This window comes from Protopterus annectens, chromosome 4.part1, assembly GCF_019279795.1.
Source record: "Protopterus annectens isolate FY-2018-M chromosome 4.part1, PAN1.0, whole genome shotgun sequence".
In the NCBI taxonomy this organism is placed as follows: Eukaryota; Metazoa; Chordata; order Ceratodontiformes; family Protopteridae; genus Protopterus; species Protopterus annectens.
Genome location: NC_056734.1, coordinates 843,159,674 through 843,175,666, shown reverse-complemented (window position 1 = coordinate 843,175,666; position 15,993 = coordinate 843,159,674). Strand labels below are relative to the sequence as shown.

The window sequence follows — 15,993 nt, the reverse complement described above, 5'->3', positions numbered from 1 at the left end:
TGAATCTGAGGTCTACCAAAGAGGCACCAAATGTGGGCAGGTTACTTTCTATATCTTTTAAGACCAGCTCCTAGCTTCCAAAATATTATGCTTTGGGGATAAGACATAACATCAGGTCACACTCATTCTATGTATTCTTGTGAACTTAGTGTAGTATTTTGCCTTGAACATAAACTGGCTCAGAATCTGGGGGAATACTAACAGTGCAGTTTGCTAGAAGGTTTATTGACTCAATAGTTCTCATTGGAAATATAGTAAGTGATGAAAAAATCCAGAGGTGCAAATATGTCAGTGCCACTACTGCCTTTTTGAAATTTACCATAAGTGATAATGGTAAAGAGATCGTTTTTTCATATCTCCTTGGATAAAGATATCAAGAAGTGTGAGTAAAATTTTTAGGAAGGAAACATTTGTAAATAATTATTTACACAGGAAAAGTCAACCTCCTTTTCATATTAAGAAAGAAGTTATCAAGGATCAATTTATGAGGTTAAGTAGATTGACCAGTAATGATGAAACTTTTTCTACACAGGTTGAATATCTTAAAAGGCTTTTCCTTAAGGGAGGATAAGACATAGAACTGTTGTCAAGTATTATTCAGGAAGTTAATTTATTAAGGCAGGACAAAGCAAGTCCTATTTTAAACAACTGCATGGTAGGTACTACAAAAAACAAATTGAAAGGGACAAGTGTCAACAATTCCCTGAATCCACATTATGGCAGGGTGTTCCCACTCCCCTTAACTTCGGATATGGTTCTTATTAAGAACATATTGAAAAACAATTGGAAGATCATCCTTGGCAACAAAGATTTGGCAAAGGTTGTAGGAAATAACCCGTTATTCACTTACAAAAGGAATGACAATATTAAAGCTATTTTAGAAAAATCTAACTCACAAATTCAGGCACACAAGGTAATCTCAGCACTTACAAATGTATGTTGGTAGGGCCATTTTGGCTAAGGGCATATTTGATTGCAATTCCCAAGGTGTGGTATATTTAGCCACCTGTGAGACATATTCTAGTTATTCAAAAAAAACATTAGAATATTATCAAAAAATCTACCAACGTGTCACTGCTATTGAAAATAAAGATTTAAGCAATTCATTGGTGAAATACACTATAAACTGCCAAAAGTTTAGGAAATTTCAGTTTTTGTAGTAGTTGAAGTAAAGTTGGATAATTTTTCTGGAAATTATAACATATTGCTGGAGTGCTGTGAAGCTGAGTGGCAGATTAGATTGAGTGCTGACAAAGAACCAGGTATGAATGAGTCAATTAATATAAAATGTTTCCTATTGATACAGAGATTCTAAAAAACAACATTAAATGTTGTTTTGAGTTATTTTATTATTTTTTTCTTTTTATAAACATATTTTCATATGTCGTATAGTGTTTCTTTTAAGAATGCATTTAGGAAAATGGACATGAAGTGTTTATTGGCTCTAGCTGGTCATATGATTCAGTGACACAGGTTTTAAATTTAGATATGAGGGACATGTTTTTATTTCTGAAGAAGTTCTTACAATAATAAAGAATGAAAGCAATAAAAGCATGTTTAAGCCTCTTCGAGTCGCCAGCTGCAATAGAAGTTGTTTGTTTTTCAGTTTTTAACAAGTTTTCTAGGCTGTGGTGTGTTTGTGTTGCTAGAATGTTAATTGACTCAAAACATCTCAGTGGAAATATAGTGAATGAGGAAAATATAGAGGTGCAGAATTGAAGAATCTATCTGAAGGTGATTAAATATATTAACCACAGCAGACACCAATATGTCCCACTGCCATCACAGATTTATATTATACACATCTAATAATGAGGGTTTTTTTCCCAAAAGGCAGTGACACAATAACCTTTTAATTTTCTTCAACAGACCCTTGCACTATTGATGAGATGTGTGAAGGAGCACTCCAAATATGCCTGGATCTTGATTTCCTCAGATAGTCTAAACACAGGTTTTTGTCCCTCCTTTAAATGGATAAAAGTTAGAAAAAAGATAAGTTCTTAGTCTTCTTAATCATTAAGTAAACAAGCAAGCAAACTGTGCACTATACAGTTTTTATGCAAAGCAAGTGATTTATTATATTTAAGCTGGACCCTTATTCCAGACAATGGTTAATTAAACCAAAAGGGTAAAGGAGCTAACATCAATGGATACATGTGGTAATAATGAATTGTGTGCTTAAACATTTTGGGGCATAAAAAGAGCTACCCCATTTGCAGTGACACACTAAACACAGATAAGCAAGCATCATGCAGCATTGCACTATTCAAGGATAACATATATGAGAACAGAGTTGAAAAGGTATGATATAACATCTCACATGACTCATCACTTTTTTTAATTTCTCCAAATCTTTTCAGTTTCTAATACCACAATGGGAAAGGACCTCATTCCTAAGTCAAATTATGTTTAAAGTTTATGAAATTAGGATTGTCTCAATCTTTGATGTCAGCCAGAAGTGCTCTTCACAGCACTCACAATGTGGCAAGTAACGACTCCTTCTGCCATTTGTATAGAGTTACATGTATCTGTAACATATCTAAATATGATTGCAGATTCTTTTTTATAAAACTCGGTTGCTCCTACTACTGTTGCAATTGTCTGAGTATCTTTCTTCCACATTGCTCTCATATCTGCCTGCAAATCCTGATATTTTATGACTTTGTGTCTCTCTGTACACAAGACACTGTAGTCACTGGATGTAGCAATTTCAATGATCAATGCTACTTTTGTCTTCTTTTCATGGACAACTATATCTGGTTTTCTGCATCTATCTTTTGAACTGTTGGTAATAGATGATCCCATGTGATGTAGACTTCATCATTTTCTATGATACTTTGTGGCTTATGCTTCCAGTGCTTTCAGCTACTTTAGTATTATAATGTTTTCACAATACCCAGTGCAACAATCTTGCCACATTATTATGCCTTTCAGTTTACAATCCTACTGCCATTAGTTTATCACAACCAGCAACAAGGTGTGCAACTGTTTCCATTTCTGTTTTACAAAACCTACATTTGTCTGTTTCTCCCACATGTTCAATGGACTTTGTAAACCGTGTACATAGACCATTATCTTGGGCCGCCAATATTAACCTTTCATCTTTTGGTTTGAATTCACCTCTCCTTAACCATTCCTGCATTCAGTTTTGATTAACGTGAGATTCTTCCAAGAGTTTTCTATACTTGTAACTATATTTATGCTTTATGCATTTTCCACATTTCTTCCCTTCTCATCTGATCCTTCACCTCATATTCTTTCGTTTTTTAGCACATTCAGTTGCTGCCTGATTTTTATCTACTACTGGTTTGATTTCCATTCCAGCTTGATGCCAATATGCTTCTGCTAGACTAAGAAGGGAAGTCATCTTAGATTTATTCTCTTCATGTTTCAAAACTTTCACTATGTTTGGGTCTTGTGAGGTCAGCAGATATGTATGCAGTCTCATGATCGAAGATCTCTATAGGTAATCTATTTCAAGGAGGCTCATACCTCATTCAGAATAGGGAATATACAATCTCGGTATGCACTGATTTTTATAATTTCTTTGATGAGCATGAAGCATCCTTCCTGTTTTCCTGTCTAATCTGTCCAACACCTTAGGTCATCTAAAAATGTTTTGACCGCTTGCAGTTGCGTTTTCAGTTCCTCATCTGATGAGCTATACAGTTTTAAAGAATACACAAAAAGAAGATGAAAAGTTTTTACGCTTTGTTTTTTCTGTGAGCCAAAATATAGCCATGAACTAATCTGTTAAGCAGACAGCTTAATGAGTTAAGGGCAAGGCTAAACAGTAACAATGACAGAGAGTCACCCTGGAATATCCCCTATGGATTTTTATCCCTGGAATAATAATTTGTCCTTTATCATGGCTTAACTGAAAAGTGGTTTACCAGTGTTTCATGGTCACTGTGATGTCATTTATCAGTCTAGGGTGTAACTTATACATTTGTAAGCACTATATCCATGAATGTGGGATACTGTCAAATGCTTTTTTGTAGTCAAGCCACACCATACTTAGATTCTCCCCCTTTTTTACAGTTCTCCACTGTGACTTTTATTTAAAATGATCCTTTGTTCCATATGACTTTCTTATATTGCTCTTTTGTTCTATTGCCATAATTGAGTTTTCTTCTAAATGACTATAAACTCTGTTGGCATCAATACCACTGTATAGTTTACATCGTCAAAAGGCAAGTAGAAGCATTGTTTTTCCTGTTGTTAACCAGGTTGGTGTCTGTTCAGGATGTGCATATAACTAGTTCTTACTCATGGCTACATTTTCATGCAAAGATGTTAATACTTTTAAACAGAAGTTACATACTGCATATGAGCCTGGGGTTTTCCAGTTAGAGGCTTTGTTAACTTTGTTCCAGTCTCTCTGTTACTTCATCCCATTTCATATCCTGTATCTTTGATCTTCTTATTCTTTCTTTTACTTCTTCTGTCCATTTAGCACTTGTGTTATGTTCCACAGGATCTTCATAAATACTTCCCCAAAATGTATCTGTTTCTTCTTCTTTTGGTGGTCTTTCAATTCCTTTTACCTTGTTTCCCAATTCTCTATCAAAGTTTTTTGGGGTCATCAAAAATTGCTTATGTTGTACTTTTCATTTATATTTATTTATGTGTCTTCTAAGTTTTTCTGCCTGTGCTGACATTTTTAGTTTATTATTTGTGATAGTGCAAGATAGATCCTGATCCGTTATAATACTGTGCATTGCTTTTATCACGTCTATCTTTCTGAGTATTTTTGTTGATCTGTTCCCTTTTCTATACTTTTCTAACAGTGACACCTCTTGTCTTCATTGCTTTATAGTTTTCTCTACTTGATACTTCCATGATGGTATTCGATTTCTCTGCTTCCTTTCCTTTACTACCCTGTGTTCTTGTGGAAGTGAACTAATTGTAACTAAACCATGGTGTATTTCTCTAAAACGTTCTAGTGCAGTCACATAAAGGAATCCAACATTACATTAAATCACAGAATAAAACAGCACATCACTTGGTGGTATTTGATGAAAAAGGTGTCATAAATGCACAAAACAGAATTCAAGAAAGGAAGCCATTAATAGTTATTACTTAAATCAGAAAATGTAAAGGTATAGCAGCCCTATCCCTAAACTGATACAGCAGAACCCTGTTGACTTGAACAGTCCATCAAGGCAGTGTAATGTTGCCAAATGACCTTAAACCTTCTGCGGTAACAGAACTTGCATGTTTCACCTTTTCCTGAAGTGACTGGAATCAATTATTGAGAGTCAGATGCACTAGAGACTAGCCATCTTTGTAGCCCATAAGGTGGAGACTTGATTGTAATACCAGAAACCCAGGGCGGTGATGGGAGTGAGCAGCCAATGTTGTCTCTCCAATGTGGAAGAGGGGGATGACAAAACCCATTGTTTAAGAGCCACCTGCTGGATGTTAGGTGACAGCTGCAGCAGGAATAGCTGGATGGTAAGCTTCTAGGTCTGTCGAGCAGTGTGTAGCACTGTAGCTCACACTGTTGAGGCCTGAGATGTTGAGAACAAATGGCCAAGATTCCAATTTTCTAAGTTTGAGATTATCATTTCTCAGAACATTCCCCTCTATCTAAAGATGAGTGATAATGGAGTTGGTATATATATATATATATATATATATATATATATATATATATATATATATATATATATGTATGTATATATTTGTTAAGTTGGGGATGTGGGGAGTTTTCCCCCCACATTCCCCACATTGGAGGTGAAGGGGGCTTGTCCCCTGGAAAAACATAAATTCAAAGGAGAAGAATGATTTTCAGTATTTGTTGTTCTTCTGTATTTACATGTTTTTTTTTTTTTATGTTGATGTCCCAGGACACAGCAATACGAGTCTTGAGATTTAATAGGAAGCTCCATCAAGCTGCAGATGGCAGCTGCATGGCTCTGATATTTTACCTCCAGTGCCTGCTTTGATAGATGGGGGGGTGGGCAGGAGGTCGGGGAGGGGAGAATGAAAAGGTCCATTGAGAAGGTGCTGATCTGGATGGTCAAGTTAAGAGGCCAGAAAAAGGTAAAGAAAAATATACACACAGGAGTCTTGCAGTTCTCCACCCAAAGCATAAAGACTTTCATCTGTGGCTACTAAACGCTACTCCTTCTGTTGTGTAGTGCAGTGGAAAAGGTAGAGACATCTGCAAACATTAGCAGTAACAGGGAGGTTTGATCTTTTAAAATACACCTTTCCATAAAACAAGTAATGAAATTCTGAGGTTGAGCCTTTTTGACTGTGTCTACTAAATGTCACTGGGAGGGACAGGCAGTTTCAAATAAGAAACCGTGAAGTATGTGCGTGGATGTTAATGTTCTGAGAGAGGTATTAGGGTAAGAGGCAACCGTGGGCTTGTGATATAAATAAAATCATGTGAGACTCATTTGTTCAGTTTGTCTAGTAGTATTCTGATGTTACCTCCTTTACCTGAGAAGGAAATCTGTTACTATAGATAAGGACATTTCAAGTTGTAGTCACTACCATTAAAGGGAGTCAGAGTTTCCCAGATATGATGTATAATTAAGTCTTTAGTAAAACAAGTATCTAGTGTTATTTTTTAGGAAGTACAACTGTGTCCTTAAACACACATAGGATGCTGTGAATAAATAACTCCCTAACACTGTAATTGGAGATTATACCTGCATCTGTAAGGTGACTGGCTCACATTTGAACTGAAGAACTAATGTCATGTCATAGGGACCTAAATAAGGCAACCATGATGGTTTGTCTGATGAAGGAAAGTAGCCCCTGAAGTAATGGGCTTCCAAAAAGTAGTGGAAATAAATGAATGCAGTTCACAGTAAAGATAAAGATATGATATTGCAGAGCAGTAGAGAAAAGGAATAAAGGAGACAGATCTGTGAAGTAAAGAGTGTAGATGCCTGCAATTGTTTAGTTAAGAAATGACTGACTAAAAGGGGGCTAGGAGAGGTGAATGATTTCTATAAGTACTTACTTTGACATTAACTTTCTGAGTAAGTGAGTAAGTGAGTCTCCCCTAGAAGAAAAATGGAGTAGTCATTGCTTTTATTTATTTTTATAGGCTTGAGGGATGGAGCTCATCTCCAGAGCTTTCCAGTTAGGGGTTCTGATATAGCAACCATAATTTCATTAGCAAACACAGAGCTCTCCATGGTGGAGAGTCTTAAAAGTCTTCCAGTACCCCGATGGGCTCCGATTAATAATAAGTAGATTTAATGTATCATTTCTAATAGTTACTAATTTTTGTGATAATTTCACAAAAGTGAAGGCTGTTTTACCCACCGCTAAAAAGAATATGTTTAACATATGTTTGGTGCTTAAGGTAGTATTCCAACAGTGTCTTCTTTCTGTTTTTCAAAATGTCTCAGAATAAGTTCATGTTCCATATCTTCAGTTAAGACCCTACTGAACTGCAACCTTTACCTTTCTTTCTCTCACTATTCTAATATTTTCTCTGTTTGTGTTTGCATTTTCTGGGATGACTATTGTTTCCTGTAGGTTATTCATCTCAAATTTTGTATGATTCTAGCTAAACGTAGATATGAAATTCCACAATTAGGATGACTCTTAAGATTAAATAAACCAACAGCATCACTATCCTTCAGCATCAGTCAGTGTAATCTTTCTCATTTGACTGACTTGGCTGAGGATTTCCTATAGACCAGTTCCTTTCTTTAAATATAGAAACAATACTGTACACCTGATTTTGTAGACTAACTAAAATAAAATATACTTCATAATATGTGTGGGTTTACTATAATGATTAGTAATAGGACTTATAAAGAACATATAAATTGAGATAACTTAAGAATGCTTTATTTTTCTACCTTTCAGTACCCACTTAGTTATTATCCATAGACCATAGGTTCATAGGTTCATAGGTTCATGGGTTCATAGGATGATACCATGCTATTAGCCTGTTGGCCCTTATAGGCCTAGCCAAGAATTTTGCCCATGTTCCCACAAAGTCAGTACCTGTTTCCACTGTCCAGCAGGGACACAGGTGGGATGCCAGGGGTATAGTTTCTGTTTCCCATCCAGTCATCCAGATCTCTAAAAGAGGACTAGTGAGGTACTCTGCTTGACATGGAGAGGGACTCTGTTCCATAGATGGGGGAGTCTTTAGGACACAAATCTATCCCGCCAACAAGTTCTATTAATGTCACCGACCACGTTGAGGTCTTGTGTGTAGGTTGCATGAGTGGAGTTTGACTTATGGATATGCAGCAAACAGTAAAGGCCCCTTGGAGGTCACCACTGCTTATTGGTCTACTACTAGAGGTTGCTCTCCCTACTTTGACTGAGTGGGTTCTATCAGTAAGCCAGTTAGCTACCCGTCTGGTAACATATTGATTGATGCTTTCCCATAGATCAGGCTAGTTAGGCCTTGGGCCTATAATTGCCTGGGTCAGTGGATGCTCCACCTTTGTGTAGAGGGATGACAGTGTCTGTTCTCCATTTGGCTGGGACGAAGCCAGTGCTCAGGCTTTGGTTGAATACAGTGCCTAATGGTGCTGAGAGCTCATGCCTGAGTTCAAGTAGGACATAGCCAGGGATGTTGTCAGGTCCTATGTAGACTATATTTTTTGCCTATGAGAGGGCATTAAAGACCTGCTCTCTGGTGAAGAGGGGAGGGGGCCAGGTGCTGGGGATGTCGTGGTTTACTGGTGGACCAGCAACAGACTTTCTGATACATAACTCGTCTGTGGCCCTTAAACTCAGTATCTTGAAAATCACTTGTTTACTTATGTTAGAGGAAAGCATTTCATCATCATCTTCTTTCGGCTGTTCCTGTTAGGGGTCACCACAGCGGATCATCTGTTTCTATTTCTTCCTGTCCTCTGAATCTTGCTCTGTCACATCAACCACCTGCATGTCCTCTCTCACCACATCCATAAACCTTATCTTAGGCCTTCCTCTTTTCCTGTTACCTGGTAGCTTCATCCTTAGCATCTTTTTACCAGTGTACTCAGCATCTCTCCTCAACACATGTCCAAACCAACATAATCTTGCCTCTCTGGCTTTGTCTCCAAACCTTCCAAAATGGGCTGGCCCTCTAATATGCTTATTCCTGATCCTGTCCATCCTCGTCACACCAGTGCAAATCTTAACATCTTCAACTCTGCCACGTCAAGTTCTGACTACTGCCTTTTTGTCAGTTCCACTGTCTCCAACCCATATAACATAGCTGGTCTCACTACCCTCTTGTAGACCTTCCCTTTCACTCTTACTGGTACTCATCTGTCACAAATCACTCCTGACACTCTTCTCCACCCACTCCATCCTGCCTGTACTCTCTTCTTCACCTCTCTTCCACACTCACCATTACTCTGAACTATTGATCCCAAGTATTTAAACTCATCCACCTTCACCACCTCTACTGCTTGCATCCTCACCATACCTCTATCCTGCCTCTCATTTACACACACATATTCTGTCTTAGTCCTGCTGATCTTCATTCCTCTTCTCTCTAGAGCATATCTCCATCTCTCCAGGGTCTCCTCCACCTGTTCCCTACTCTCACTACAGATCACAATGTCATCTGCAAACATCATAGTCCATGGGGGACTCCTGCCTGATCTCATCTGTCAACCTGTCCATCACTATTGCAAATAAGAAAGGGCTCAGAGCTGATCCTTGATGTAATCCCACCTCCACCTTAAACGCATCCATCACTCCCACCGCAGACCTCACTGCTGTCACACTACCCTCGTACATTTCCTGTACCACTCTTACATATTTCTCTGACACTCCCGACTTCCTCATACAATACCACAACTCCTCTCTAGGTACCCTGTCATATGCTTTCTTTAAGTCTACAAAAACACAATTCAACGCCTTCTGACCTTCTCTGTACGTCTCCATCAACACTCTCAGAGCAAACATTGCATCTGTAGTGCTCTTTCCTGGCATGAAACCATACTGCTGATCACTAATCATCACATACCTTCTTAACCTAGCTTCCACTACTCTTTCCCATAACTTCATGCTTTGACTGATAAGTTTAATCCCTCTGTAGTTACTACAACTCTGCACATCACCCTTATTCTTAAAAATCGGTACCAAAACACTTTTTCTCCATTCCTCAGGCATCCTCTCACTTTCCAAGATTTCATTAAAAAATCTGGTTAAAAACTGCCATTTCACCTAAACACCTCCATGCTTCCACAGGTATGTCATCTGGACCAACAGCCTTTCCATTCTTCATCCTCTTCATAGCTATCCTTACTTCCTCCTTGCTAATCCATTGCACTTTATGATTCACTATCCCCACATCATCCAATCTTCTCTCCCTCTCATTCTCTTCATTCATCAGCCCCTCAAAGTACTCTTTCCATCTGCTCAACACACTCTCCTTGCTTGTGAGTATGTTTCCCTCATTATCCTTTATCACCTTTATCTGCTGCACATCTTTCCTAGCTCAGTCCCTCTGTCTAGCCAATCGGTACAGATCCTTTTCTCCCTCCTTAGTGTCCAACCTTTCATACAACTCTTCATATGCCTTATCCTTAGCCTTTGCCACCTCTCTCTTTGCCATGCACCTCATCTCCTTATACTCCTGTCTACTTTCTGCATCTCTCTGACAATCCCACTTCTTCTTTGCCAACCTCTTTCTCTGTATACTCTCCTGTACTTCCTCATTCCACCACCATGTCTCCTTGTCGTCCTTCCTCTGTCCAGATGTCATACCAAGCACCTTTCTAGCCATCTCCCTTACTAGCTCTGCTGTAGTTACCCAGCTATTTGGTAACTCTTCACTGCCACCTAGTGCCTGTATTAACTCATCCCTGAATTCCACCTTACAATTACCCTTTTTCAATTTCCACCATTTGATCCTTGGTGCTGCCCTCACACTCCTCCTCCTCTTCTTGATCATCATCATCATCCTACAAACCACCATCCTATGCTGCCTAACTACACTTTCGCCGGGCACCACTTTACAGTCTCCAATCTCCTTCAAACTGGCCATCCTACATAAGATATAATCCACCTGTGTGCATCTTCCTCCACTCTTGTATGTCACCCTATGCTCCTCCCTCTTGTTAAAATACGTATTCACCACAGCCATGTCCATCCTTTTTGCAACATCCACTACCATCTGACCTTCTGCATTCCTTTGTTTAACACCATACCTACCCATCACTTCCTCATCCTGTCTGTTCCCTTCTCCAACATGTCCATTGAAATCTGCTCCAATCAACAGTCTCTCACCCTTGGGTACAGTCATCACCACTTCATCCAATTCACTCCAAAATTTTTCTTTCTCATCCATCGCACACCCAACTTATGGAACATATGCACTAACAACATTCATCATTACACCATCCATTTCCAGCTTCATAAACATCACTCTATCCGACACTCTTTTCACCTCCAAAACACTCTTAGCATACTGTTCCTTCGGGATAACTCCTGCGCCATTTCTCCTCCCATCCACGCCATGATAAAACAATATGAATCCACCTTTGATACACCTAGCCTTACTCCCCTTCCATCTGGTCCCTTGCACACACAATATACCAACCTTCCTTCTGTCCATCATATCGGCTTGCTCTCTCCCTATACCAGTCATACTGCCAACATTCAAATTTTCAACCCTCACTACCACAGTCCTAGCCTTTCTCCTCTCTTCCTGCCTTTGGCCATGCCTTCCACCTCTTCTCCTCCTTTGGCCAACAATAGCCCAATTTCCATCAGCACCCTGTTGGCTAACAGTACTGGTGGCGGTCGTTGTTAACCCGGGCCTCAACCAATCCGGTATGTAAATATTTACTGCTATCCGCATGTATGATTTGGTGAAGTTTTATGCCAGATGCCCTTCCTGATGCAACCCTTCCCATTTATCCAGGCTTAGGACCAGCACAAAGAAATGCACTGGTTTGTGCATCCCCAGTGGCTGGGTTATGTTAGAGGAAAGCATTAAATTGCCCAAAACTGCTATTTACTGTTTGTGGACTATCTCACTTCCACAGTCTTGTGCAGCAATGCAGTTGGTACATATAAGTTCAAGGAAGCTAGCCACCCCCCACCATCTGTGATTGAGTATTGCCCTTACATAGAAGAAGCCCTTATACATGTCAGTTCAACCTACAAATCACCTGAAATGTTTAGTAAAGGTTTATGCTGAATGCCTGAGTGATATGAAGCAGGTGTGTCATACCCTTACCTTTCTAGGGGACCTATTTCCTCCTTCGATAATTTTATTTATTTTATTTTATTTATTTATTTAATATTTATTTACCAGGAAAGGTGGACTTGGAATGCGCCAATTTTCAGCAGAGGCCCAGGGAGAAAACCTCCAGACGTATGCCTTTGTAAATGTGGGAGGAATCTGGAGCATCCAGAGGAAACCCACATGAATGCAGGATGTACATGCAAACTACGCACAGAAGGAAATGAGAATCCTGTATAAAAGAATGTCTCCAGTCTTTTAATTGTCTCCTTACATTCAAAGTTACAGAGATAATCATACTCCTAGAACAGTTAGCTCATTTGTTACCTTTAGCTCATTTGTTACCTTGCTACTAAATGCTGCATATTTCATCTATATAAAGAAGCTACAGTTCTGTATGTTTTCTTGTTTAGGAACAAATGAAGCATTTACATTAGCATTATCTCTCTCAAACTTTATAATTTATGTTGAAACATACACAAAGTTGGATTGAGCTCACACATCAAACCATTCTGGTCATCCTTTAGTATATGTTATAGTCTCACTGTTATAGAAAGTGTATACCTATATCTATCTATCTATCTATCTATCTATCTATCTATCTATCTATCTGTCTATCTATCTTTCTATAATGTGTGTGTGTGTGTGTGTGTGTGTGTGTGTGTGTGTGTGTGTGTGTGTGTGTGTGTGTGTGTGTGTGTCTGGTAACAGCACATATATATTTATATATATCTATATATATATCTATACACACACACACACACACACACACACACACACACACACACACACACACACACGCACTTACATGCAAGCACATGCACTCACTCATACAAAGACTCACACACATATACACACAAACGCACACATACAGACACACACACACACACACACACACACACACACACACACACACACACACACACACACAAATGCACGCACATGTACACATGCAGGTTAATCCAGATAAACAGTAGTGATGTATGGGGTGTTAAGTTGGCCACTAAAATTTGTGGGTCACAAATTTTGTCACAGGACTTTATCAGGGTGGCCACTAAATGCTGTGGGTCATGTGTACTGCTTAGAGGACTCAGTCAAGGTAGTAGCTAAATGCTGTGGGTCATGTGAATTTGTCACAGAATTCAATCAATGTGGCCACTAAATGCTATGCGTCCAAGGCCTGCAAAATACTAGGAGAAGACTAAATGGCTGTGGTGAATGTATGAGAATAAATACTAGCAAAGTGGTAAAAATATGGCACTAGTCTAATGGTCTTAATTCTGTGCAAGCATTATTGATAGATTAAACACTGACTGTCTTGATTAGGGTCACAAACTGGATGAAAATCTTTAGTTGATTCTGTTTTCAAGGTACATACACCAGTCACTGCAGCACTGACTTACACTTAGTAATGTCTGAGTGAAGCAATCTTATAAACTGAGAATTGTCTTACATAAATATAAACACTCTTTGCCATGATAAAAAAATGTCCTACTTCTGTAAGTGTTTTATTTTTGTTTCTATTTAAAGGGACAAGGTGTTCCGAGTCAAGGTTCAGAATTTACAACATGTAGAGCTCCTTGCTCAGCTTGTGGACCAGATGCGGGTAAGTGTCAATAATTAGCTAGTTAAATCCTACCATTGGTTTTACTACCATTCCTTTGGAACACCTAAGTAACTAATGCACAAACATGGATTGACTTACATTTGCAGTGGCAGACAAGAGTAGATATATCACTTGTACCATCTCTGCAGTGCATGAATAGTACATTTGTTACATGTCTTTTCCAGTGGTGTCAGCACTAGATAAATATTCTGCTTAGTTTTCTCAGTGCATTTATTCCAGTTTTTGTAAAACAATGGCACATTGAACATTAGGCTAATAACATTTCTAATGGCACATTTACTTGAAATTTGAACTCCAAGTGTGACATATAAAAAGAATGCTGCACACATTACCATCTACAGACTGTAGATTTTTTGCATTTTCTCTCAGTATTCAAGTTTAACAGCAACATGTGACTAAATTACAATTATTTAACAGGAGTAGTTGAACAGATGCCGGACACAGGTCCTGCTTATTAAAAAAAAAATGTATGGCCATGTTATTTACAGCAGAAGGTGTTTGAATTCTCTCCACAAGATGGTAATCAATATCAGATTAGCAGTGTCAGTGGTGCAACATGTAGCACACTCATCTTTAGTTCAAAAGGCTGTGGGTTCTATTCCCACAGCGGATAGATTGATTTTTGACAGTGCAGTATGGGGGGGGTGCTCCTCTCCAATGTGTTGTCCTTTGGATGAGATGTTAAACTGAGGCCCCATTTGCTTGATATGGTGAAAATATATGTGGATATAAAAGATCCCATAGCACTTACTGCAAAAGAGTAGATGTTCTTTATTTAAAAAAAATGCTGTACAATACTATTTAGAAATGTATATATTTACATATTTACAAATTATACAGTGTACACATTTCCATTCCTTTCCATTGTCATGCAGTCATAGATACCTTGCATTTCATTATTATGTTAAACTTTCATTATCTTATTTGAACGTCCACTCAATTTTTCACAATCACCATCAATTTTTTCTTAAAATTACTGCTAGTCTGCATTTACCATCAAACATGATTTCATTTAGCCTCTCATTCCAAATGGTCTACTCAGCATAAAATAATCTTGTGTATATTTTACTAATATATTAATTGTTTTTATGGCTAAAATACCCATGTATAATCATAATCCATGTTTATTTCCTTTACCTCCTTTATAATATTTTCAAAGAAATTTGCTTTGCCTCCTTTGTATTTTCAAAGAAATTTTCTTTAAACAAGTTTATCCCACAATTTTGCAACCCTTATACATTTTAAGAAAACATGTTCTGCAGTTTCTTCCTTGCCAGAAAATATATCAGACTCTTGTATGGCATATATCCCTTTACGTACTGGTAATATTATTAATTACTAATCTCCATAAAACATCTTCACATTCTGCTTGCTTATCACCCCATGCTTTTCATACTTTTGCAGCTTTAACTTTTTCATTCGCTAGCACAGCCCAAGGGACTAATATAATATTGTATTGTAGTATTTTTATACCATACTTTCCTCTCATTTTCTATTTCATCAATTTTTATTTTACAGAAAATATTTTTTTTCTTGAGAACATCTCATTACTTCATTTAAACATATTTTTCTCTTTTGATTTTTTAAACATATCCCAATGCCACTTATATTTGTACTTTAGCAAATTTACTAACTTTTAATTTTTTTCATTTATCCGAAACAAAACGTTATACAAGTTAAAAGAAGCAGCATAAACAATTGGGTTTATTAATCCTAAACTTCCATCTTCCTTGTCCATGTACATATAAGACTCCTCTCTTCATTGGATTCAAACCTGAACCACATATAAAAGAAAAATTATTTGAAGATTATTGTCACCATAAAGACACACGCTAAATGTGCATTTTCCTCAGTATAAATGAATTAATTAAATAAACCTTTTTATTAAACAATAACTTCTATGTTTTCCAAAAACAACAAAGCTGCTTTATTGCATCTAGTATCCTATTCTATTGCTCCTAACTTACATTTTACCCACAAATCTTATGCCTAACACAGAGATTTCTTTCATCAGGAAAGATACTCCTCCTGTCTTTACTATATAACACAGTCCTTTACTTTTTTTCTTTAATTAAAGTCATACCTATTATACTTAAACATTGATATATATATATATATATATATATATATATATATATATATATATATATATATATATATATATGTATAACATATAACTTTTTCA

The 15,993-nt window shown here is 37.7% G+C and overlaps 1 protein-coding gene across 1 annotated transcript in view; it reads left to right on the top strand.

The window, feature by feature from the left end:
• The first annotated feature begins 751 nt into the window (after nt 1-751).
• LOC122801323 (carboxypeptidase B-like) overlaps nt 752-15,993 on the top strand; it is a 60,176-nt gene continuing 44,934 nt past the window's right edge. Inside the window, exons 1-2 of the mRNA XM_044070865.1 lie at nt 752-913; nt 13,712-13,787. Of these exons, the coding sequence (XP_043926800.1) occupies nt 752-913; nt 13,712-13,787 (238 nt within the window). The remainder of the gene's footprint in view (nt 914-13,711; nt 13,788-15,993) is intronic.